The sequence below is a fragment of the Vicugna pacos genome, chromosome 27 (genome assembly GCF_048564905.1).
Source record: "Vicugna pacos chromosome 27, VicPac4, whole genome shotgun sequence".
Classification (NCBI taxonomy): domain Eukaryota; kingdom Metazoa; phylum Chordata; class Mammalia; order Artiodactyla; family Camelidae; genus Vicugna; species Vicugna pacos.
The window spans coordinates 7049849-7077320 of NC_133013.1; the positions used below are offsets into that span (position 1 = coordinate 7049849).

A 27472-nucleotide genomic window follows, 5' to 3' on the forward strand; every position below is an offset into this window, starting at 1 on the left:
AAAAAAAGAAAAGAAAATGGAATCAAGTACTGAATGTTTCAAACAGGGCCAGGGTTATGGGCTTCTGGCCACCTGCTGGAGGCTTTTGTTTTTCCACCTGGACAATGGGTACGGAAGAGCACTGTCAAGACTTTGTGGATCCTGAACTCTTTGAAGTAAACAAGGAAGAGCAGTACAGGGTCAGAAAAAAAGGGAGAGATGGACAATATTTTTATGATGTGTTTCTGCGTTGAAGGTTCAAGCATGTGCTGTTAGACCAGTCTTGGGTCCTACGAGAAGTCAGTGAAGGTATAAAGAGGAATGTGCTAGAATCACGCCTGAAAACTGCTGAGGCAGGAGCGCAGCTGGAGGGGACCAAGCAGCTGCGACCCAGCACGGCGTGTGAAGGGGGCCAGGTGGTCATCACCAGCATTCCCAGAGGCCCAGCTCTGACCGGTGCTGGGCCCCCTGGTGTGCACGCCAGCCCACGCCTGGTGCGCGCTCCAGGCCCTCCTGCTCCGGTGCTGCTCCACTCTGCAATTGCAAAGAAGCAGAACACACACCTACGGGGAACAGAACCAGCCCAGAGCCAACACTCAGGGCTTCCGCTCTGGCAACTTGAGACCCACTCCGCTGCCCCAAGACAGTTGACAGCCACTGAGCAAAGGAGAAACTCAGCTCACACCTGGGTCTGGCTCTGGACCCTGCATCTGCAGCCCAACCTCCTACCAAGGTGCCAGCACACCCTGGGGGAAGACGTGACCCATGCGCACATCAGATCCAGCTCCCCCACCAAGGCCACAGGACACACACACACAAACGGCACAGGGACACTCCCACACAAGGACACTCCTTCAAGACCAGGACAACTGACCATTTCACTGATTTCATAGAGAAAGTTAAACAAAATGAGAAGCCAGAGGAATTTGTTACAAATGAAAAGTACAAACAAAAAAAAACCCTGAAAAAAACAACAAATGAAACAGAGATAATTACCAGATAAAGAGTTCAAAGCATTAGTAATAAGAATGCTAACTGAACTTGGGAAAAGAATAGATGAACACAGTGAGAATTTTAACAAGGAACTAAAAAACAGAAGAAGAATCAGTCAGATGTGAAGAATATAATAACTGAAATGAGCAAGTCACTAAAAGGAATTCACAGAAGACTAGGTGGTACAGAAGAACTCATAAGTGATCTGGAAGACAGAATAATGGAAATCACCCAATCAGAACATACAAAAGAAAAATAAATTTTAGAAATTGAGAACAGCTTAAGGAACCTCATGGGCAATAAGTGTACCAACATTTACATTATGGGGGCCCCCGAAGGAGAAGACAGAAAACAGTTGAAAATATATTTGATAAAATTGCAGCTGGAAACGTTCCAAAGCTGAAGAAGGAAACAGATATCCAGGACAGGAAGCTCAGAGGGTCCCGAACAAGACAAACAAAGTAAAACCTATCCCAAGACAAATCATAACTGAAACAGCAAAGGTTAAAGATAAAGAGAGAACTCTCAAAGCAAAGAGAGAAAGACAGAGTCACATACAAGGAATACCCGCATGACTGTATCAGCTGCTTTTTCTGCAGAAACTTCACAGGCTAGAAGAGAGTGGTGTGATTTATGTAAAGTGGTAAAAGAGAAAAACCTACAACTAAGAACACTACACAGCAAGACCGTCATTTGGAATCAAAAGAAAGATGAAGAACTTCTTACACAAGCAAAAACTAAGAGTTCACCAATACTAGATGGACACTGAAGGAAATGACAAAGGGTCCTCTCTAATTGGAAAAGTAAAAACTACAAGAAATGAGAATCTAAAAGAAAAATCCCACTGGTAAAGGCAAATATACAGTAAAAGCTGAAGGTCAATCATTTAAATAAGCTAGTACAAAAACAAAGACACAAATATTGCAAAATGAACTATAACTACAGCAAACTGTGAAGGGACAGACATGAAGATGTAAAATATGACCTCAAAACAAAATGGGGGGAGGGGAGTAAAAAATGTAGATCTTTTAGAATGTGCTTGAACTTAAATGACTATCAGTTTAAAACAAGTAGATACAGTTATAGGTCAACATATATGAACCCTATGGTAACCACAAATAAAACACAGCTACAGTAGATACACAAAAACTAGAGAGAAGGGAACTCAATCATAAAAACTAGAGAAACTCATCAATCCACAAGGGAAGAAACTAAGAGAAAAAAAGAAAACTACAAAAACAACCAAAAAACAAGGGACAAAATGGCAATAAATACATACCCATCAATAACCACTTTCAGTGTCAACAAACTAAATGCTACAATTAAAAGACAGGGTGACTGACTGAAAAAAAATGGAATCAATCTATATGCTGCTTATGAGAGATTCACTTCTGAACTAAACACACAGACTGAAAATGAAGGGATGGAAAAAATATTTCATGCAAATGTAAATGAAAAGACAGCTTGGGGAGCAATATTCATATCAGATTTTAAAACAAAGAAGAGCACTGTATACTGATAAAGGGATCCATACAAGAAGAATATAACATTCAGGAAGATACATGCACCTAATATAGGAGCATCTAAATATACAGAGCAATTAACAGACATAAAGGGAGAAATTGACAACAATAGCAGGGCACTTCACACCTCACCTAAATCAATGGACAGATCCTTCAGAGAGAAAAATCAGTCAGAACACAGTGGTCCTAAATGACACTTCAGATCAGTTGGACTTAATACATAACTACAGGGCAGTTTATCCAAAAACAGCATAGTAACATTCTTTCCAAGTGCACATGGAACTTTCTCTAAGTAAATCACATACTAGGCCACATAACAAGTCTCAGCAAATTTAAAAGGATAAAATTTATATCAAGCATTTTTTTCTGAACACAATGGTATGCATGAAACTAGAAATCTAGTGTGAAAAGGAAAATGGAAATACCATAAACCCATGGAAACTAAAACAATTTGCTACTTAAAAAAAAAAAGTGAGTCAGTGAGGAAATCAAAGAGGAAATCGGAACATACCTCAGGAAAAATCTATATAAACACAACTTTGAAAATCTTATGGGATGTAGAAAGAGCAGTTCTAAGAGGGAAGTTTATATCGATATACAATTACCTTAAGAAACAAGAAAAATCTCAAATGAACAACCTAACCTACCACTTAAATTTTTAAAAAGATCAGTGAAAGCTCAAAGTCAGCAGAAGGAAAAAATAATAAAGATCAGAGAGAAAATATATAAAACAGAGACCAAAAACTAAAGGAAGGAAGGAAGGGAGGGAGGGAGGGAGAGAGAAAGAAACAGAAAGAAAGAAAGAGAGAAAGAAAGAGAGAAAGGAAGGAAGGAAGGAGAGAGAAGATCAGTGAAGCCAGGAGCTGGTTTGTTGAAAAGATAAAGAAAACTGATAAGCCTGTAACCAGGCTCACCAAGAAAAGAGAGAGGCCCAAATAAACAAAATAAGAAATGAAAGGTGAGAAATAACAACTGATAACACAGAAATACAAAGAAATCATAACAGAATACTATGAATAGTTACATGCCAACAAATTGGATAACCTAGAAGAAATGGATAAATTTCTAGAAACATACAATCTTCCAAGACTGGATTAGGAAGAAAAAGACTATCTGAATAGACTGATCACTAGTACTGAAGTTGAATTAGTAACCAAAAGAATGCCAATAAATAAAAGTCCACTAACAGACAACTTCCAGAGGAATTCTATCAAACAAGAGCTCATACCTATCCTTCTCAAACTAGTTCAAAAAAATTGAAGAGGAGGGAACATTCCCAAATTCATTTTATTAAACCACCATTACCCTGATACCAAAACCAGACAAAGATACTACAAAAAGAAAGAAAATTACAGGCAAATAACTATGATATGTGTGGATTTTTAAAATCAACAAAAATTAGCAAACTGAATCCAACAATATATAAAAAAGATCATACACCATGATTAAGTGGGATTTATACAAGGGATGCAAGTATGGTTCAATATCCACACATCAATCAATGTGATGTATGACATTAACAAAAGGAAGCATAAAATCACACAATCACCTCAATAGATGTAGAAAAAATATTTGACAAAATTGAACAACTACTCATGATGAAAAAAAGCTCATCAAAGATGGTACAGAGGGAGCAAATCTCTACATGATAAAGGCCGTTTTTGAAAACCCACAGCTATCATACTCAGGGCTGAAAAGCTGAAAGCTTTTCTCTAAAATCATGAAAAAGATAGGGTTGCCGACACTCAACACATCTATTTAACACAATATTGGAAGTCTTAGCCACAGCAATCTGACAAGAAAAATAAATAAAAGTCATCCATATTAGAAAGGAAGAAGTAAAACTGTCAGTATTGGCGGATAACATAACAAACAGAGAACGAACCCTAAAAGCTCCACACACACACACACACAAACTCTTAGACTAATAAATGCATTCAGTAACACTGCAGAATATAAGATTAGTATACATACATCTACTGCTTTTCTATACAGTAACAATGTACTATCAGAAGGAGACAGCAAGCGAGCAATCCCATTTAAAATCACATCCAAAAGAATAAAGTCCCTGGGAATAAACTTAACCAAGGAGGTGAAAGATCTGTATGTACTCTGAAAACTGTAAGACACTTATGAAGGAAACTGAAGAGGACACAAAGAAATGGAAAGATATTCCATGTTCATGGATTAGAAGAGTTAATATTGTTAAAATGGCCATACTATCCAAAGCAGTCTATAGATTTACAGCAATCCCTATCAAAACACTTATGACATTTTTTCACAGAAGTAGAACAATTCTAAAATTTACACGGAGCAACAACAACGAAAAGACCCTGACTAGTCAAAGCAATCTTGAGAACCAAGAAGAAAGCCAGAAGCATCACACCCCCAGACTTCAGATCATACTACAAAACTACAGAGATCAAAACAGCATGTTACTGGCACAAAAACAGACACACAGATCAACAGGTTCTCCCTAGAAATAAACCCAGGCACTTATGATGGTCAATTACTCTTATGACAAAGGAGACTATAATATATAGTAGAGAAAAGACAGTCTCTTTAGTAAGTGGTGTTGGGAAAACTGGACAGCTACATGTAAAAGAATAAAATCAGAACATCTCACATTTACAGAAATAAACTCAAAATGTATTAAAGACCTACAGGTTCAAACAGAAACCATAAAACCTCTAGAAGAAAACATAGGCAGAGCATTCTTTGATACAAATCTTACCAATATTTTTTTGTGTCTGTCTCCTAAGGCAAAAGAAATAAAAGCAAAAATAAATTAGACCTGATTAAACTTAAAAGCTTTTGCACAGCAAAGAAAACCGCCGACAAAATGAAAAGGCAACCCACTTAATGCGAGAAAATTTGCAAATGATATAACATAGAAGGGGTTAATATCCAATATAAGTAGCTCATACAACTCAATATTAAAAAAAATTCAATCTTATTCAAAAATGGGCAGACGACCTGAATAGACATTTTTCCAGAGATACACAGATGGCCAACAGGCACATGAAAAGATGTTCAATCATCAGAGAAATGCTAATTAAGACCACAATGAGATACCACCTCACACCTGTCAAAATGGCTATCATCAAAAAGATCACAAAAAACAAATGTGGCGAGGATGTGCAGGAAAGGACACCCTCTTGCACTGTTAGTGGGAATGTATCTTGGTGCAGCCACTATGGAAAACAGCACGGAGGTTTCTCAAAAAACTCAAAATAGAACTCCCATATGATAGATACATCAGTTCTACTCATGGGTATATATCTGAAGCAACCAAAAACATTTAATTTCAAAAGATACACGCACTCCAATGTTCATAGCAGCATTATTTATAATACCCAAGACATGGAAGCAATCTGAGTGTCCATCAGCAGATGAATGGATAAAGAATATGTAACACACACACACACTCAGCCATAAAAAAGAATGAAATATTGCCATTTGTAACAACATAGATGGCCTTAGAGGAATTATGCTTTGTGAAGTAAGTCAGACAGAGAAAGACAGATACAGTATGTTTCCACTTTAAAATCTAAAAATAAACAAATACATATAACAAAACAGAAGCAGACGCACAGACAGAAGAAACTAGTCATCACCAGTGGGTAGAGGGAAGGGGGAGTGGCAAGACAGGCGTAGGGGATTAAGAGGTACAAACTACTAGGTGTGATAAAGTTAGACACAAGACTATATGGTACGACACAGGGGGAAAGGCCAATATTTAATAATGACTTTAAATAGAGTATATTCTATAAAAATACTGCATCACTGTGTTGTACACTGGAAAGTAATACTGTTTTCATCAATTATACTATGATAAAAAAAAAAAAACTCCTTGGGATCCACAGAAAATCCTTTCAAAATAAATTGGAGTTTTCTTTGCAAGCACTGCTGTTTGCATTGAGGCTCATCTAGAGGGAGGAGAGAGCTCAGAGGCAGAGCTCCTGCCCAGCATGCACAAAGTCCTGGGTTCAATTCCCAGTAACTCCACTTAAAAAAGTAAGTCAATAAATAAACCTAGTTACCTCTTCCCCTAAAAAAATGTTTTCAAAAAAGGCCTTGAAGTTCATCCAGCTCATTAGATTTACCTGATCTGCACACTCTCGCCCATACTGGCCACTGGATTAGGGCCCAGAGGCACCACAAGACAACGCTTCAGCATGAGGGTGCGTTTCCGCTTCCTTATGCTGCCCGGTCAGTTAGAGGTTTTATAGTCTGTGGAATACTGGTTCTGAGAAAAGTCTGACAAAGAAGAGATTTGCCCTGACATCTTGCTTGGAGGAAGTTCTTCGACAACTTGTACAGTCTTTTCCACTGCTATTTGTTTCCTTTTCTGGTCCACATTTTACACTTTTATCTTTTCTGCGTGTTGTCCGTCTTACCTAGATTGTTTTGAAGGCTGTACATTAGGTATTTTTAGAGTATTGACTAACCTGTTAAACCTTTTTGCCCGTTCATTTTGTTAGTCAATACTGGATTTCTTGTCTTCCTGAAGAATTGAAAGGGAAGTGGTCTGCCGTCATGGACACTTCATGGGCACTGGGGCGATTTACTGGGGAGTTACCAGAGGAACATGTCGCATGCTTGGATCTTCTGGGATTAACCAGGCTTTACAGCCCGCAACTGGACCACAGAAAGCCATTTTTTCTTTCCTCCAGGTTCCACACCCTGAGGCTCCTCAGGGCTGAGCCCTTCCTCGTGATCTGGTCTCCACATGAAGCAAGGAAGTGGGAAACCTTCCCTCAGAATGCTCTGAAGTTTTGTGATCAAGATAATTCCCTGACCCGGAAGACAGACAGCAAGACTGGTCCATGTCAGGAGTTTGATGAGGGCAGGACAAGGGAATAAACCACTCCTACCAGGCATGACCTTTTTCGTGTCCTCCACTCTGGTCAGCAAAGGAAGTAAGGCAAAATGACAGAAAGTATTCAAGAGAACAGCATTCTTCTTAATTCGTTATAAAAAGATAATGGCCAACTCACCATGGTTTGTACTTTGGATAGATGCTGGCATCTGTATTTTTGGAGGACATGACCCCAATAAACAATAAAATCAGTAGGACACTGTGACAGTTAGTTTTACATGCCAATTTTACAGGGTCAGGGGACGCCAGGTAGCTGGTAAAACATCTGTTCTGAGTGTGTTTCTGAGGGTGTGACCAGAAGAGATCAGCACTTGGATCCTTAGACTGAGCAGAGAAGACAGCCCTCCCCAGTGCAGGTGGACACCATCCAGTTCACTGAGTGAGTGAAGTGGATGAAAAGCGGGAGGAGGCAAACGTGCTCTCTGCCTGCGCTGGGACGTCCGTCCCTCCTGCCCTCATTCCTCGGCGCTCCTGGCTCTCAGTCTGGACTAGAACTACAGCACTGGCTCTCCCGGGGCCTCCAGCCTGCAGATGGCAGACCGCACTCTGCTTAGAAAGGAGACCACAGCCTAATCGTGACCTAAAATGACTGAAGTCAGAAGAATCAACCACTGTAGCTTGTCTCTAGATTTCTCAGCATGGAATGCAAGCCCAAAGAATTCAAAAGACAGGTTAAAAAAAAAAGGCACTACTGACATGTATCGAATTTGTGGATTGTGTCCTGCGCCCAGACCCACCTGGTCACACCTGCACGCCATGCAGCACTGACACGCTAGAGCTCATGAACAACGGAAACAGAAACGTACACGGGGAAATATACACGAGGTTTTGTAGCTCACGGTGAAAACGAACGTGGCAGTGATGGTACATATGTTCACGCATAACCGAGGGACACAGCATTGTAAACTGACTGTAACTCAATAAAATAAAACTTAAAAAAAACAGAAACGTAACAGCATTTGAATCATTTACCTTTCACCCTGCAGAGGAGACAAATTTCTTTGTCATATGAATTAAGAAATGATCAAATTCAGAAGAATGAGACATTATATTGTAAAACTTTTATACACACATTGTATTTTTAAACATTCTACTTTATTTTTGTAAATATATTGAACATCATATTGTAAGCCAGCTAATCATGCGTAACTAGTACGGATGTTGTAATACGTAGTACAATAACTAGTTGTGGTATTTTATTACTAGTGGACTATAGTTTCATTGTATCCATAAACGATTAACTTATAATTTGTTGACTGAATAACTAGTTAACAAAATAGTATATTAAACAGGAAGAAAACATACAAAGATGATACATTATTATCGATTTGGAAATGAAATACACAAGTGTGAACATAACCGACCCCAGAAGTCTGGATGTTAAAGTTCCGACTCAGCACCATCTACATTCCTGTGTTTGCTTTTTCAGAGGAAATCTTGGTCTGTTTGGCTAGCAATGACTTTCCTGCCAGCAAAATTCTCAGACCCTCCTAAGATCCACCCTGAGGTGGTGTTTTATCGGAAGAGCAGCAGCAGGAGGATGAAGTGGTTCGTGCCCGCTTAGGAGCAGGTGGAGGCGGGGCATTCAGAGGTGGGAGGACCCTACTGGGGCAGAGACCCCCGCATTTACGGCTGAGCTGGAGCCTGCCTCAGACGGACAGCGGGCAGCACCCCGGAAGGCCAACACACTCATCCAAGGGGCTGAGAAACGGGTTCAGGCGCAAGACCAGCAGAAGGAGCAGGAAACAGCCCAGTGCAAACACATTCTTCCATACATGACAGAACACACAGCAGTTTTTTTTGTTTTTTCTTTTCTGAAGCTAATCTCACGTCATCCAAGCGCAAGTGGATCACATTAGAGTCTAGGCTCACTTTGTTCGGAGACTGAATCTCACTTAAGAATCTGCATATGCACAGGGATTACCTTTACGCCTTCCTCTGCTGACGACTTGCCTTGCCTCTGCTTCTGAGACAGATTGCTGCCCATCCATCTCAGAACAGGGGACGGGAGCTCACTTACCACAGATCTCATTTAACATGTGTCAGAGAGCATCCCGGGCACCTGGCGTGATTATCTCATCAGCCCCCACCCCGCTGTCTATGGCAGAGGGAAACAAACGAGCTCGGGGGGGCACACACACATGGGCATCTGGTGTCACAGGGCTGGGCGTGCTCCCTCTGGGCCCCTCGCCTCTCCTCCACCCCCACTGCGCCCCCACCCTACACTCTCACAGGCCGTTAGTCTACAGCAAAGGAGGCAGAATGACACAACGGGGAGAAGACAGCCTCTTCAATAAGTGCTGTGGGGAAAGAATCCAACTCCCACACACCATATAGAAGATGAACCGACAGTGGACTGAAGACCAGAAACTATAAAACTCCTAGAAGAAAACACAGGCAGTATGTTCTCTCACACTGGTCTTAGCCCTTCTTTTTGGTTGTTTCCTCAGGCAAGGGAAAACAGAAGCAAAAACAAATGGGACTACAGCAAACTAAAAAATTAAAAAGCTTTTGCACAGTGAAAGAAACTGTCAACAAAACGAACAGGCCACCTACTGAATGAGGGAAGATACTTACAAGTGATCTCTGATAAGGGGTTAATATCCAAAATACACAAAGAACTCATACAACTCAATGTCAAAAAAAATAAATAAATAAACTACCTGATCAAAAAATTGGCCGAGGATCTGAAGAGACATTTTTCCAAAGAAAACACACAGCTGGCCCACAGACACACGAGAAGCAGCTCGACATCGGTACTCATGGCGGGGAGGGCAGAGGTCAAGGGGCAGAGTGCATGCTTAGCACACATAGTGTCTCAGGTTCAATCCCCAGCACCTCCTCTAAAAATAGAAATAAAGAAATAAATAAACCTAGTTACCTCCCCCCCAAAAACAAAACAAACCAAAAATCACTAATCATGAGGGAAATACAAACCAAAGCCACAGTGAGACTGTCCTGGATTGTACAGTAGTTTGCTTAAGTAATGCTCTGATTTGTGGGACTGCTGCCTGGGTCAACATGGCACGTGAAAACAAGGCACTGCTTGAAGGATCGGATTCACCGGGACCCAGGCTGCCTCCTTGCTCGGTGTCTGGGTGCAGACCCATCTCAGCAGGTCGTGTGCCGGTAGGAGGTGCACATGTGGAGCCCGGGCTGAGGTGACCAGCAGGTGCAGGTGGCCCAGAGGCTCCTGGAAGAGAGTGGGGACTGGCTGCACCAGAAGAATGTCTAGTGTCTTAAAGTAGAATTGAGAGGGAGGGCGCTGGGGTCAGGGGAAGTCTCACAGAAGGAACCATTTCAGCAAAGACCTTCAGGAAGTGAGGGCACAAACCTGGTACACATACGGGAGGCCCAACCCCTGCAGAGGGACGGGCCATGCCTGTCTGTGCAGGGCAGGGGTGAGGACGTGGTGCGGTCAGTGAAGGCAGGCGCTGGGGCGCACAAGCAGCACCCGGGCCGACCCAGGCCTCGAGCTCCCACCTGGCTGGAGGGTTCTGAGCCCAGAGGAACCACAACCGAGCTGGGCACACAAATCAATCGCACTGACAGTATTCAAGCCCTCACACCTCTGGGGAAAGATTTCAAAGGCAACTTCCAGACTGGTGTTGAAGAGGAAGACATCTTCCTTTCCTGCAGGAAAACTGTGATGCCGGCTCTCACGGAGCCGAGGGGTGCTATGATTTTCTGGTTTTACGCTGTTAGCATAAATGGCAGTCTCGGGAGTCTGAAACCTGCATGTTGTTCTCAAGCAGCTAAAAGTCTGGTGTTTAGTGCCACTGGGGTTGGTGCAGGAGTGGGGAGGAGCAGGACCCAGGCTGTACCCCAGGCTGTACCCCCCGCTGCCCCCCAGGAGGGGCCGCACACCGCAGCGCTACTGCCCACACTCCCAGAGTCCTGATGCTGAGCACCGGATCAACTCCTTGTGGTCTTTCTAAACACCTCCCTGTCTAGGAGTCTGCTTCTGATGTCAGCCGTGGGCCTGGCACCTGGAATTGACAAGGGCTCCCCTGGAAATTCTGACGTTTCCCAAATACAAGTTCAAAAGCTCTGGATCAGAGGCTGGGCTGGCCCAGAAACAGTGTCAACAGCCCTTCTCAGGAAGAAAGAGAGACTGGGCCCTCAGCAGAGCAACCAGCACAGGAGAGGCCCGGCCCGCCTTCCAGGAGCAGTGGGGCCGTGGCTGTCGGGGGAGGGGCGTATGAGGCCCTTCTGCCCCGCCCGCTGCAGGACCCTTGGCCAGAGCCTCCTCCCAGGCTGCGGCAGGACCCCCCTCGCCCCGAGATGCAGCTGCTCCATCCAGTCCCCACCCCCGCCCCCGCCGAGGTGCAAGAGCCCTTCGGGTGTCACCCTGCCTTTCCCTCCATTCACTAAACAGAAATGAGCTATTCTCAATTCATTTGTTTGAACCCCTGTTCATCTGATTCTCTTTTTTTCTGTAATTCAGTTGTTTCACAAATTAAAATCTTATTTGGGTTCAAAACATTTAGCAAAATGACCTTGATTAAAACCTAATAGCTCCAAATAAAGATAAAGTGTACAATTAAGTTGTCTCCCAGGCCGAGGTAATCCATCTTGCCTCCACTTTTAACCCAAAAATACATTCACAACTGCCTCTCCCAGATCACTAAACTCGGTAGCAGCCTGATAGCAAATACAGTATTATTTCTTTTTTTTTTTTTTTTAAAAACAGAGCCTGGCCATGATTCTCAGAAGCTAAAAACAAGGATGCTTGCAAAGTATGAATATGCACCACTTTAAAATCTGGCATTGCCAGAGATGTCTCAATAAATGGAGTATGATGCAAAGGGAACTGCCCTGAACTTTTCACGTGCAAGAAATATGAGATCTGAGAATCACAAACGCAAAACGAGGCCATACGTGAGCCCCTGTGTCCCTCTCCTCGGAAGTACAAGGCTTTTCCTTTAGTCTCGCAGGCCTCCCCTGAGTCTCAAAAGGCTGACTCAAGAGCGAACCATCAGGAAATGTGAGGATTTAGAAACAAGGAATACCTGCTGGACCCGGAAACTGGTAACAATCTGAACTACAGACCTTCACACAGCAGAGTCACTGAACTCCCAGTTTCCTGTAAGATACAGATAAAGGCCTGACGCACACTCCTAACTTGCTCTTACAGAAAGCAGATCCCCCACCAGGTGAAAACTACCATCTGCAAGCACGCAGACCCCAGACAGGCAGAAACCAGAAGACTGGGGATGCTCGACACGCCACCATGATGCCAGCCATCCAAGAACTGAGCACTGATCATGAGAACCGAGAGCTGATCACGCACCCTGCAGCTCCCTCCCTCACACTGCCTTTAAGAACCTTTCCCTGAAAGCTATCGGGAAGTTGGGGTCCTTTGAGCATGAGCTGCCCATTCTCTTTGCTTGGCACCTGCAATAAACGCTGTACTCTGCTTCACCATGACCTGGTGACAGAAGACTGGCTTTATGACGTGTGGGTGAGTGGACCCAAGTTTGGTTTGGTAACAACTTCTGATCTGTATGGCTAATTATGGTAAGTGCTTATGGCTCCCTCTAAGCCAGGCCACAGGTGTGACAGTCGTGCGTAAGACTCACAGTGATGGAGGTGCTCACACTTCTCCAGTGAGTCTACACACGACTGTATGAGCCAGGAGCCAGGTACAGGTCCTTTACCCAACTTGGGATAATGTGCACTCCTCGGCTTTTTATTCCTCATTTGTGCCAGTGATGTTGTTAGAGCAGGCAGATAGCCAGGTATGAGCAGAGAAAGGGGGATGCAGGCCAAATGGCAGGAAGTGGACAAAAAGGAGGGGAACAGGCCAAATGCAGGAAACCATACATCATGCAAACAACAGGGGTCCCTGGACACAGAAAGAAAACCAGGACCTCTGGGCTGATAAGCGGTCACACATTTTGGGGTGACAAGTGGCTGGAGGCTGACAAAAAAAGGTGAAAAAAGGCAGGAATCTCCAGTGTCCAAATGTAACCTTTTGCTCATTATGCCCTCATTTCAATAAAATGAGCCTTGCAGATTAGAAGTACCCATCATGCACCGATGCCATGACACTTCCGAGCCAGACTAAATAAGGACAAAAATCCCTCCTCCCCTCTGGAAGGTGGAGCTGGCATGGAAATCAGGGGATATGACCCCAAACCCCTCCCTCCCCAATGAATATTCCACCCATTTATTTTCACACCCTGTGTAACCAACTTGCCAAAGCAGCTCAGGGCAGCTGCTCACCTGAGTCGGCCCGCTCTCCCTGTGAGAATACACTATCCATCCCTTAACAAACCCTCTCTACTTTCCTGACCTCCCTGACTCGTCTCAGTTCTTTCTGTGATGGGACAAGAACCTAACTGCCGGCAACCATGTAAGAACCACAAGACTGGAAGGTCCCACTGAGGACAAGAACACTTGACCAGAATGTTCCTTCAGAGCACAGCCACCTCACAATGCCCAGCGTGTTGGGTTTTACATGAATGTGTGACGGTTTGTCCCTGGAAAGGAAGCAAGCATGAAGAATTATGCAATGACTAACTGAGTAAGCAACTGACACCATATGGTGCCACTACAGACATTCTCTTCCGAGGTCTTTCTCCACCTCGGTAACAAAGGATTTTAAATAAGGAACAATGTATGTAAAACAAGATTTACAGGTGTGCCCATGATGGCAGCTGCATTTGGCTACAGTTTTGCCTGAAGACATCAAATTATTCTAAGCGTCTGTGAGCTGCAGATGTGTCTGATTATATTCTGACTCTAAAAGAAGAAAAGCTGGAAGACAAAACTGTAATGAGTGTTCTCTTCCACTCCCAGACTGGAACAATATTTTAAAAGCCTATTTTGGGCCTATTCTCAGACCTCCAGAAAGACACATTTCCCATACGCAAGAGCAAGGAAACGTGGACGTGAGGTGACTTTAAAATCTGGAGATCAAAGGATTTCCTGTCACGATTTTAAAGAGCAAAAGAAGCACAAAGGACCAGCAAATAACTTTGTACTTCAGTTACCCAGAGTGGGGAACAGTCACACCTAATGCAGCTTGTGGAGCCAGCCAGGGCTCTCTGGAGTCCTGGAACCCCGATCCCGGGCTCTCTGTGTACCTGGAGCCTACAGACACCTTAACCCCCACTCCCCACCACAGGACCCTTTGCATACCTGCATTTTTGCAAGATAAAAAAATCTTTCCTTGATATGCTTTTGCCCTAACAAAACCCACCACCCCAGAAGATAGCCTGGCTCATAATCCCCTAGGCAGACAGGCCTCACATCCTGCCTGCATCAGAATCTTAAATCCCATTACTCAGAGAAGCCCCTGACAGACCTCACAACCAGTCAGGGCCCTGTGCTTGGACTGACCATTCAGGGGAGCAGCCCCTACCCCTTGTGTGCACAGCCCCCTTCCCCCAGTAGAAGACCCTGCATGCTCAGCCCCAGTGCTCACACAGGCGCCTCCCTGCTGTGTGGCCGGCTGTTGTCTGCAGCAGGGCATCTATTAAACTGTCCCTTCGTTCTTAACTCCTCGTGGTCTTTGGTAAATTCTTTTACCACCCACGCACCGGCCCACTTTGGTCTCTTGTTTACCAGGAGGAACAATGGGCACAGGCCGGGAAAAGCAGGTCCTAGGATGGAGTTTCATTGCTCCAAGTCACAAGGTGGTAGAAAGGTATCCACTCCATAGAGACACATTTCATCACCATCTGCTGTGTTCCAGGCACTGGGTGGATGGTGAAGTTAAAGATATGTCAAAGATGAAGAAGAAATACTATCGCTGCCCTTAGAAAACTTAAGCTGAATGCAAAGAGGGATTAGAAAGTGCAGGAGATGCGAGGAGTGAAACTAGTGGGTGACAAACTAGGTACGAAGGGATGAGAGCCTTTTGGATGGGGAGGCCTGGGAAGACTCTAAGCCAAGACCTCAGTAGCCAGTCCAGGGCAGAGGTGGGAGAGGTGGGAGGGAAGAGAAAACCCAGCCAGGGCCAAGGGAGCGGTGGTCGCAAAGACCTCTTCTGGAAAACACAAACCAAAGAGCGTGTAACCGAAGGAATAAGTTCTGCAGAGCTTGGAGAATGGAGAAGAAGCAGGATGCTGAAACCCTGCAGAGAGGTGGCTGCATGCCGCCCTGAGAGGGGAGACAGGTGGGAAGGGCCGTCTGGAGTGAAGCCAGACCCCTGTGGGAGGTGCTGCTGGATGCTCTGGGAAGGGGCCCTTGACTAGGCACCTTGACGCTGGTTCTGGAAGCATCGGAACGGCTAGAGGCTGGCTCGACTGCTGCAGACGTGGGAAGGGCCTTATCCAGGCATCACTGATTGGACCAGAAAGCAGGGGGAGCCACAGACCCCAGCCCAAGTTCCCTCCACCCAGCACCCAGTGATCAGCCTCCGGGAGCAGTTGGCGGATGGGTGACCTGAGGTTCCAGGTCACCAAGGAGGGCACTGTCAGGGGCTGGAGCGGGGCTGGTGGACAGCCACTTACTGACGGGCTGGTTGGACCGGAGGTGCGCTGCTGTAGAGAACAGGAGAGACATGTGATGGGACAAGAGGTGAGACAGATGCATAAGCCCTCACAGCCTCCACCAGGAGTTTGTGTTGAATTTCAGGGACCGGAGGAACTTGTTGGGGGCCTTTGGGATGAGAAACACAGGTGGTAACCTTGGTGATGGCGACCTCAGCTGTCACAGCGCTGTCTTTGTGAGCTCGCCGCATGCTGGCCCCCACTCTCAGTGCTCTGCCTCCGGTTCCCATAACAACCCTGTGAGGCAGGACCTCATAGCCCCATTCTACAGAGAGAACCGAGCCACAGAGAGGTTGAGCAATTTGCTCAGCGGCAATTTGCTAGGAAGTAATTTGCTTAAAAGCTTGGCAGCAATTCAAGGTCCTGATTAACTTGGGGAGGGGGAGCATCACCATGCAGGGAGTCTAGAATCAGGCCAGCAAGACATCCAGAGCTTAGTCCCTGCACTGGGGAGGTCCTTTCATGCTGAGGGGCAGCCGTGACCACTTCTTGCACCTGAAGAAACCAAGTCCAACTTACAGATGCGACCCAGGGAGACATGCTCCAAGCGCAGAAGGCTATCTGGTTTTATGCCCACCCCTCCTTCCACCTAAAGAAACAATCACAAGCTCAGGTGGTCTCTACATCCTCCAGAGACCTGCCCTTAGGGCCACAGGGGCCGAGAGGGGCCCCCGATGCGCTCTGCCCTACTTGGGGCAAAGAAAGCATAACCCAAGATTTAGGTCTCAAAGGAAGACTAGAACTAACATCAGAATGAATCTCATTGGTCTAAGGATGGATCATAAGGCTTTGGGATCACTAGCCCTCCCTGGAGTTAACTGGACGTAAGCTGGGCACGTGCCTCAACTGTGTGTGTGTGTGTGTGTTACATCTACCGGAGGCTGGCCCTAACCATTCAGGGGGAGCCAAGGAGACTGAGGCTGGGCAGTGGAGTTTTAAAACTTTATAAACTAGATTATGATTGCATTATCTACTATTTCTGGACTGACCTGCTGAGGAAATGAAACAAAAAAATAATATTTGCAACCTTGCAAAAAATATTGTATTTTCTCGGGAGAATTTTGGTCTAATGCTGTAATGAGACCCAGAGTCATTGGGAAGTTTTGATTACATCTGATGAGCATCCAAGCTGGACTTACAAGTCCTTAGCAGTTTGCTTGGTCCTAATTAAAAACATAATTCTTGAACAGTCAGTCACAGCAACACGTTTTTCTGTTAACTCAACACATTCCACAGGACTTAGAGGGAAAAAAAAGAACTCAAATGTTTGCGTTTATTGACTCACTTGAGGATCGCGCATTCAGAGTTCGCTAAGTAGTGATAAAATATATTTGGAAAATGTAACTGCCTGCTATTTTGATCACCAACCAGCAACATTTCTGATTATACTAAGTAAACTCTATTTTTCAGTAATTAAGTACGTATCTTTTTATAATTTAATATTTGGCATAAAAATGAAGGGGGGGAAATGAGAATGTCTTTAACCAAATAAATATTTTGTCTTCTAGGATCAGATAATATAGGTAAATGTTAGAGTTAGTGTGTTATCCTTCATATGACTTAAATTGCAGACCTGATGTTTAAAAGGACCTAAAGTTCTGCTTCAATTCAGAGACACAGAGAGCTGGAAGGAGCATTGCTTTCAGCCATGCAACAAAAGAAAGCTCAGAAAACCTCAAATTCATGACTTTTTGGACCCTATTAGAAAGACAAGGTCACAGAATAAATCAAGTAGCACAAATGCTAAGGAGGGACAGAAGCCAGCAGGGAGAGACGGTCTTAAGTATTTACTTACCCGAGAGAGACATCACCAAACACCAATGCGGGTCCAGGTAGGGGAGGGAAGCAAGATTTTATAACGAATTTCTGAAGGCTGTGCCTATGGGCTCAGTAAGAATGTGTGAGGTCCCTGAGGGCTGCAGCCCGGGGAGTTCTAATCTTTTGGAGGCTTTTGCTCTGGGAATCCACCCAGTGCCACAGGGGAGATGCGGGGAGGGAGGGGCTGAGAAAGCGCAGGGTGACAGTGGCTGGGAGTGGGCAGAGTGTAGGCACCTAAGATCTCCTTTGGCGTCTCACTGCAGTTGAGAGAGGGGCAGACTCACTGAGATCCAGCTCCCTTAAGTCACAAAAGCTCTAAAATCTGCAGGGTGAGGACACCCAAACCACAAAGGGCACTGATGGACACCGTTGGAAACTGTGCTGCGGGAGGGGGCAGAGGTAAAAGAGAGGCTCAGCTGATAGCCTTATGGGAGTCCCCTTGTATGTTATTTGTTGTTTTCTCTTACAAATTTGAATATTGTCCCTGGGGAAGAGGCATGAATCTGAGTGAAGAGAAGATGGCATCACGTCTGGAGATGGGGCAGGCGCACCTGGAAGTCCAGACTTCCAAGGTTAGGTTCACAGAAGTGGCAGTGGTGCACTGTAATAAACCACCGCCACGAACTTCAAGCCCAGAACAGCTCCCAAAGAGACAAGCACAACAGCCCACACTAGGGACCTGGCGAAGGAAAAGACTTGCTGATTCCCACACCTAAAATGTGTGTACCCTGGTATCTACTGTCCTGTGTGAAACACCAGCCTTCAATAGAAAATTACACACACACATTTTGTGGGAATTGGATGGATTGGTGCAGCCACCATAAGAAATAATAGAGAAGTTCCTCAAAAAATTAAAAACAGAACTACTGTATGATCCAGCAATCCCATTTCTGGGCATTTATCCTAAAGAATTGAAATCAGAATCTCAAAGAGATGTTAGCCCTTGTGTGTTAATTGTAGCATTATTCACAATAGCCAAGATATGGAAATCACTCAAGTGCCCATCAATGAATCAATGGATGAAGAAAATGTGACATACACATGCAATGGAATATGATTCAATCCTAAAAAAAAAAAGGTAAAACTCACAGCAACATGAAAGAATCTTGAGGGCATTACAGTAAGTGAGATAGCCAATCACAGACAGACACCGCGTGGTTCTACTGATGTGAGGATCTGAAATAGTCAAATTCATAAAATCAAATTGTGGGACGGTGGTTGCCAGAGGCTGAAAGGAGGGATAAAGGAGAGTTACTAATTAAAAGGCATAGAGATCCGCTGTACAACTCTGTACGAGTAGTCAACGCAGATGCATTGTGCACTTGAAATTTTATTAACAGGATAGATATGTTGCATGTTCTTTCCAAAATAAAAAATAAAATAAAATAAATAAAATTGAAAGAAAGAGAAATTCTGACCAAAAGCTAAGATGGAAAAAGAGAAAGAAAAAAGAAAAATTGGTCTTATCACAGGTTTTAATGTTTCTTATAATCCTTAAGTTCTGTATTTATTAATATGTAAGAATGGAAGGCTTTTGGCTTCTATCTTGAATGTAATAAACATAGTTTTGCAAAACAAATGTTCTTTATTCCTCACTCCGTTGACATCTATAGTCATTCTAGTTAATGTAAATATTCACATTAAGAATTTTTAATTTTCACACAATATTCTTGAAACTTTACTAAAAATTAAGTCATTACTACAGCAAAAAAGAGCTTATCTACACATAGCACTGTTTCCCAAACTAAATCTTTGCTTAAGTTTTTTAAAAAATACTTTAAGCTAGTTCCAGTTTAACATCTCTTCCTTGATTTTGCACCACATTTAGATTATACTCACCCAAAAGTAGCAGATTCAGAGAAACTCTTTAGGTATTAAGAGCTCTAATAAAAGAATGAGTCTTCATTGAAACTGTGAAACAGTTAATGTGATAAATTGTAAAGTACAGATACTCAGTTTTCTTTTTTTTTCATTTTTCAGTATTATTAGGTAGAATTATTACAGTCTGGCTGCACGTATACACCATATTGCATGTAATACATATACACAATATACTGAACATATTTTTAAATTTACATATATGTACTGTTCATTGTTTTTAAGAATATTTAGAGCTTTAGCTTTTTAAACTTACATAGTTATCAAAGGAATAAAGCCAACCACAAGACAAAAATTAATTTAGAAAGATACATACACCTTACTATTAACAGTAACATTATTTATAATCACCAAGATATGGAAGCATCCTAAGTGCACACCAATAGATGCACAGATAAAGCAGATGCAGCATGTATGTGTAATGGAATGAAACTCACCCATAAGAAAGAAGTATATTTTGCCATTGTGGCCCTTCGTTCACTTCTTTTTTTTTTTCTTTTCACTTCCAAAACCAGAATTTTATAACTGGCATTAACATTTCCATTGCATTAAAAAAATATACCTAGAAATAAACTTAACTGAGGAGGTTACCTATACTTTGAAAACTGTGAAATATTGATTAAGGAAATTGGAGATGATGTAAAGAAATGGAAAGATATCTTGTGCTCTTGGATTGGAAGAATCAACATTATCAAAACGGCCACACTACCCAAAGCAATCCATGGGTCCCATGCAACCCCTGTCAAAATATCCATGACATTCCTCACAGAACTAGAACAAGCAGTTCCAAAATTTATAAGGAACCACAAAAGATCCCAAACTGCCAAAGCAATCTTTTGTAGGTCTTTTTTTTTTTCTCTCTATCTTTCTTCTTTTTGTTCTCTTTTCTTATGGTTTGATGACTAGAGAAGTTCCTTTAACATTTGTTGTAAAAGCTGGTTTGGTGGTGCTGAATTCTTTTAGCTTTTGTTTATCTATGAAGCTTTTGGTTTCTCCATCAAATCTGAACAAGAGACTTGTTGGATAGAGCATTCTTGGTTTTTCCCTCTCATCACTTTAAATGTTAAATTTAAATCATGCCACTCCTTTCTGGCCTGTAGGTTTCTGCTGAAAAATCAGCTGATAGCCTTATGGGAGTCCCTTTGTATGTTATTAGTTGCTTTTCTTTTGCAAATTTGAATATTTTCTCCTCCTTAATTTTTGTAACTTGATTACTATGTGCCTCGGTGTGTTCCTCTTTGGACTGATCCTGTGTGGAACTCTCTGCACTTCCCGGACTTGGGTGACTATTTCATTTCCCAAATTGGGGAAGTTTTCAGTGATTATCTCTCCAAAAATTCTGTCAGGTCCTTTCTCTCTCTCTCTTCTCTTTCTGGGACCCCAATAATGCAAATATTAGCGTGCTTCTTGTTGTCCCAGAGTTCTCTTAATCTATCCTCCTTCCTTTTCATTCTTTTCTCTGTTCTGCAGTAGTGATTTCCACTAATCTGTCTTCTAGCCAATTGATCCATTCTTCTGCCTCATTTAGTCTATTCTTGGTTCCTTCTAGTGTGTTATTCATTTCAGTGATTTTTATTCTTCAACTCTGTTTTGGGTATTCTTTATAGTTTCTAACTGTTTGCTAAAAACTTCACTTTGTGCACCTACACTCCTCTTGAGTTCTCTGAACATCTTCACCATCATTAGTCTAATGTCTTTCTCAGAAAAATTGCCTGTCTCTTCATCACTTATTTCTTCTTCTGTGATTTTATCTTAGGCCTTGGCCTGGGAGATATTCTTTTGCCACCTCATATTGTCTATCTTTCCATTTGTATTTTTAGGTAGGTAAGTTATGTCTGTCGACCTTGGAGAGGTGGCCCTCTGTGGGAGCCATCCTATGCGTCCCAACAGTACACTCCTCTTGTCACCCAAGGGCCAGGGTCCAGCTGGTCCCAGTGTAGAGTCTGGCCTGTGTTTGTGGATTCCTTCTACAGGCTTTGGGATTGTTGTTTCCTTACTTCTAGTGTCTGCCCCTGGTGGAGGAGGCTGGACTAGAGGCTTATGCAGGTTTCCTGGCAGGAGTTGCTGGTTCCTGCCCTCTGCTGGGTGAAGCTTGGTCATGTACCTCTGGTGGGTAGGGTCCTGTCTAAAGGCCTTTGTGGCTCAGGAAGTCTCCTGGTGGGTGGGGCTGTGTTCCCGCCTAGCATGTTGTTTGGCCTGAGGCTTCCCTACAGGCTGTTGGGTGGGGCTAGGTCTTGGTGTTAATGATCCAATCAAGGTGTCAGCCTCCAGGAAAGCTCATGTAGATGAACACTCCTGAATGTCCATCACCAACTTTTATGTTCCCTGAGTGAACTGCAGCCGTCCCCGATGTCTCCAGGAGACCTTTCAAAACAAGCAGGCAGGTCTGGCCCAGGTTCTAGGAAATCACTGCCTCTGCCCTTGGACCTGGCACATGCGAGATTCTGCACACGTGTCCCAAGAGAATGAAGTCTCTGTTTCACTCAGTCCCATGGGGCTCTGGGAGCTAAGCACTGATGGCCTTCAAACCCAGATAACCTGTGGTCTCCTCCTCCTCCTAATGCCAGCACCCTGGGCTGGGGAGCCTGACATGGGGCTTAGAGCTCTCACTCCTGTGGGAGGGCCTCTGCGACTCAATTATCCTTCAGGTTGAGGGTCGCCCACCCAGAGGGCATGGGGCCCAATTATATCATGAACACACCACTCCTACCGCCCTGTTGTGGTTCCCTCTTTATGTTTCCAGTTGAAGAAGAGCTTTCTTGGCTAGGTCCCAGCCTTTTTCCAATGGTTGTTCAGCAGTCGGTTCTGGTTTTGTTGTCACCAGGAGGGATGAGCTCGTGGTCCTCCTGTTCTGCCATCTTGACTGGAAACCCAGATACTCAATTTTCAGTTTGAGTAATTTCGTTGCTCTTCCTTGCTTTACTGGGTCATAGAAACAGTAAGTAATAAATCAGGGTAAGGCAGGAATGTCCCAATGATAAACAAGTTATTACTTCATTATTTCCCAGTCTGTGTCCACAGAACATTTAGTCCCACAGTATTTACAGGCCCTGATTGACACTAGGCATTGCATGGGGTTGGGGGAGAATTCTGTGCTTGATAAATTCTTTCTAAGTTAGATCTTCTCAGAGCCTTTCAGTGTATGTGCTGATTCTTTAAGAGTGGGCAAAAATGCTCAGTGTTTCTCCAATGTATTTCTCTTACAAGGACATTGTGTGTGACTCACAATCCATGGAACAAATTAGATCAGCATCCTGTTAGGGCACAGGTGTCCTAGGGTAGAGGATTATGGCAGGATTAGAGGATTACAGGAGGGAGGGACCAGGTGACAGTGGCACCTCAGGTGCCGGCAGGTAGTGGACACCCAGAGTCAGTCGAGCACTTATAGCTTCTGTTCCTGATGGGGAGGGGTTAACAGCAAGCCAGTGTCCACAAAAAACAGAGAAACTATAGTGAACTCTTGAGCTGAGGCGGACAAGTGGATGCTAAGGTCTGGAGAGACAGGAATATAACAGAAACCAGAAAAGGGGTGTTTTGCCTTCTTTGCTAAAAACCTAAGAGCATTAACTCCCAAGTATGTCGTGAATCTCCATTGCTCAGGGCTCTAATCCAGCCTTGGCTGCCCGTGCCCTCATCCTTAACACTTGCAGGAGATGTGTGGCTTCAGGAGGGTCCACACGCCATCACGGTGTTAGCCACCCTGGTCCAGGTGTTTTGCAAACGTGTGTCTCAAACTCTGCCAAGCATGCCAGCTGGCCAGAGACCTTGTTCTAGTGCAGACACTGACTCAGCAGATCTGGGCCAGAGACTGAGATCCTGCCCTTCTAACAAGCTCCCATGTGATGCCTGTGCTGCTGATCCATGGACCACGATTCGAGGAGCAAAATTCTAGAGCATCAGAAAGAATCCTTCTAACACAAACCCATCACAGTTTATTTCCATCCAGGAGAAGTCTATACCTGTTCTCGGTACTAGACTTCTTGGGCTTGGCTATCGTTTCAGACACTAATTTGATCTCGACATCGCTAAATCCAACATCAGTTTTCCGTCTTCATCTTAGCTGACCTATTCGCTGTATTTAAGCCTTGTGATGGCTACTTCTTTCTAGAAGTGTACGTCCTTTGACTTGACTTCTGGGATACCGTATGGGCCTCATTTTTGTCCTTCCATGGTTCCTGCCCGTCTCCACAGTCTCTCAGGATTGAAGTGCCTCCAGGCTTGGTGCTCAGGACTTTCCGTGTCTCTCCTGACGAGTTCATCTAGTCTCATGGCTTTAGACAGCCTCTGTACCCTTGGACCACTTTCACCCTCAAATGTGTATCCTCAGCTTGCGTCTTTTCCCTGAATCTCAGTCTTACATCTTCAATATCCACACGTGGATGTCTAATACATGCCTCAACTTGCTCTTCGTTTATAAATGTGCTCTAACCAAACCATGTTGCATCTCAGTTAATGAATGTTGCTTTGGCTGAAAACCTGAGAAGCATTCTTAATTCTTTACTTTCTGTCCCCCTCTGATCCATGGATACATCCCATGGCCTCTGCCTTACAAACACACACACAGCACCACTGGCCGCCACCAAGCCAGCTCCATTCCTCAGCCTGGTTTGTGTCCTTGTCTCCTAGGTGGCCTTCTGCTTCCTCCCTTGCTCCCTACAGTTTATTCCCCACACAGTAGCCAGCAGGATTCTGTTAGCAAATAAGATAAATTATACCATTTCACTGCTCAAAACTCCCCACCATCTTCCTAGATTACTCAGGGCCAGTGTTCTTACACTGGTGTGGACTGAAATAAAATGCACAGCCTTGAAGCTGAGAGTTATCTTTTATTCAGCAGACTAAGTGAGGACTCAAGCCTGGGACACAGCACCTCAGATCGCTCTAAAAATCTATTCCAAAGAGGCAGCGTAGAAGCCAGGACACATAGGTTTTTGCAACAAAGACTGGTCAGAACATCAAAATAGTGCTGTTAATGAAAGAAAATTTGACAAGTCAAGTTAAGGAATTCTGTGCTTTTCTCTGTGTGGGAAGGTGCAAAGGTCTGGGCTCACTGAAATCATCCCATTGAGAAGCACCTAGCTGTCTAAGGTGAGTATCCTGTTCTTCCACATCCTGAGTCCCTCAGAGAGCACAGTAGGGGTGGAAGCAGAGGCCAGGCTGCCTGCTTGTCTGCATCCTGAGTTCCCTCTGCTCACTGTCAGGGGTGGCGGTGGCAGCTGATGACTTGATGGACACAGCATCCTTTGTTTGCTGATACGACTGGCAGTATTTTTCATTCACAATGGCTCTCAAGCATCTACAAGATCTAGCGTCCCTTTCCCTCCCCTTCCTGCTCTCACCGGCCCCAGGCATGCTGTCTTCCCAGCTGCTCCTTGAACTCTGAGGGGACCACCCGTGGGTCATTTGCACATGCTGCTCCTGCAACCTATCTTCCTGCAACATGCACACGACCAGCTGCCTTACCATTTTCTGGTCCTTCCTCAGACATCACCTTTTCAGAGAGGCTTTCCCCAACCCTTCTCCTTAAAATTAATCCCAGTGTACACTCTCTGTCTCCTTTTTTCTTTGGCATTTTCTTTCATCACTCATTTAATCATCTGAGATACTTGACAAATGACTTATTTATCGTGTTTATAGCCAGGCTTCTGCCAACCCCAGCACTAGAATGTGACCTCCATGATGGAGGGGCTTCAGAATTCTTTGTTCACTGCTGTATCCTCAGCACCTAGAATTGTCCTGGGTACCTGGTTCCCAGTAGAAATTCAAAACATATTCATTAAGCAGACGAGTAAATGAATGACTTAGTAAGTTAAGTGGCATTAGTGATACAGTTTTATTCAGATGGTTCTGGATAAAGGATTTGTAAAGATCTTTGATGAGGGTGACAAAATGCATCTGGTGTGATATAAACCATGAGCTTGGGCTACAGTTATTGTCATCTCACCCTCTCCTCCTCTTGCTCATCTTTCTCTACTGAGTCCTCTGCCATCCACCAGCTGTAACAGCAGGCAGGTCAACGTCCCCCTCCTGAAGCTCTCCATTTTTTCCCCATCCCCATTACCAAAAGATCAAGGTCTCTTTGAAAACCAGATGTTTAGTTTCATCCACAAACCGGAGAGAAGCGACATCACACAGGGCCCGTCGCAGCCTGCTCTTGCCTCCCACTGTGTGAGTCTGTCATTGTCGAGCCCTATGTTAGGGCTCTTTGGCAGGTGGCTTCTGAATTGCCCTTTCCTGTCCTTGTCCCAGCTGGAGCTGCAGTAATGGTCTCCGTTAAGTACCACGATTATGACCCCGAAATTAAAAACGCCAACAATCCTCCTGGAAGTCCAAGCATTCTGCCAGGGTTTTAGCCCAAGACCCTCTGACAGTGAGCAAAGGTCAGTCCTTAGCCTCGAAGAACCCATAGGTTCTTACACTGGCTGTGCTCCTGAACGTCACTAAGGTAGCTGAATTTCAGACAGTCTATCTCTCTTTCTGCCCTTGAGCTCTGGTACAGGGACCTCTAAGCTGCCTTGAGAGTTTCCAGTATCTGAATCTTTGGAGGAATGATGGGGGTCACATACAGCCCTTTTTACCCCAAAGACTTTGGCATCCTTATACAACTCACATGCTTCTCATTGACCAGTTCAAATGCAGAACGGAGACTTTATCTAATCTCAAAAGCAGAACCACCTCCGGTCGTCATCCTAAGAGCGGGTATGCTCTCCCCTTCATTCGCACAGCCCTCTTCACAGCCTCTGCTCCCTGTGACTTCCTTACCACTCAGAAAAGCACTTGTCAACGTTAAAATAATGTGACATCACCATCATTCTGGGAAACATTTAAGATAACTGGACACATTATTCAGTAAGAGTTTGAAATTTATTCTAAATGAACTGAGAACCACACAACAGTTTGAAACATGGTAAGAACACAATCTGAGTTACATTTGAAGAGAATAACACTGGATTTGGAAGGAGTATGTTTTAGAAGAGCTGAGGTAAAAGTGAACAAGTGGCACAGACAAGACGTGATAAGAGCTTGGGCTAGGCTGGTGGTAGCAGACACCGAAAGAAGTAAAAAGGGTCAAAATGTGTTTTGGAGATGAACTGGATGGGAGGGTGGAGAGTATGAAGGAGGAAGATGACTTCCAGATTGTTGCATGAGCAATCATCTGGGTGGTAGTGTTGCCGGTAGATGTAGCCAGTGTCCAGGTTCTTGTTTTGCCACAGAAAGAATTCAGAAATGGAATAGGGAGGTTAAGAAAGTAGAGTGAGGATTTATTAAGGGATGGATAGTACACTCTCAAGGAGGGAGAGGGCAGACTCAGGTGAGCGGCTGCCCTGAGTTTCTTTGGCAAGTTGGTTACATAGGGTATAGAATTGAATGGGTGGAATATTCATTGGGGAAGGAGGAGTCTGGAGTCATAGTCCTTGATTTTCATCCCAATTCCACCTTCGTGAGGCGAGGAGGGGTTTTTGTCCTTATTCAGTCTGGATTGGAAGTGCCATGACGTCAGTGCATGATGGGTGCTTCTAATCTGCAAGGCTAATTTTATTGAATAAATGAGGGCATAATGAGCAAAAGGTTACATTCGGACACTGGAGATTCCAGCCTTTTCCCACCCACCTTTCTTTGTCGACCTCCAGGATGCTTGTCACCCCAAAATGTGCGACTGCGTATCAGCTCAGAGGTTCCTGTTTTTCTCTGTCTGCCCAGGGACCCCTGGTCTCTACATGATGCAGGGTTTCCTGCATTTGGCCCGGTGCCCCTCCTTTCTGCCCAGTTCCTGCCTTTTGGCCTGCATCCCCCTTTCTCTGCCATATCTAGCTACCTAACTGCTCTGTAGTGCCATCTGTCTCCCTCTTTCCTATCTGTCTATCTATCTATCCATCTGTCTATCTTTCACTCATCTA

The 27472-nt window shown here is 44.2% G+C and overlaps 1 protein-coding gene across 6 annotated transcripts in view; it reads left to right on the forward strand.

The window, feature by feature from the left end:
- The window catches only part of LOC140689821 (gamma-aminobutyric acid receptor subunit gamma-3-like), a 149455-nt gene that overhangs the window by 59432 nt on the left and 62551 nt on the right, over positions 1-27472 (forward strand). The window contains exon 4 of one of the 6 annotated variants that reach the window (XM_072951176.1): positions 12515-12807. The exons of 2 other annotated variants lie outside the window; for them this stretch is intronic. In XM_072951176.1, the coding sequence (XP_072807277.1) occupies positions 12515-12715 (201 nt within the window). In that variant the 3' untranslated portion in view covers positions 12716-12807. Of the gene's footprint in view, positions 1-7171; positions 7246-11331; positions 11671-12070; positions 12287-12514; positions 12808-27472 lie in introns of those variants that run through there. 3 more of the 6 variants (XM_072951181.1, XM_072951178.1, XM_072951180.1) reach the window with 3 other exon arrangements.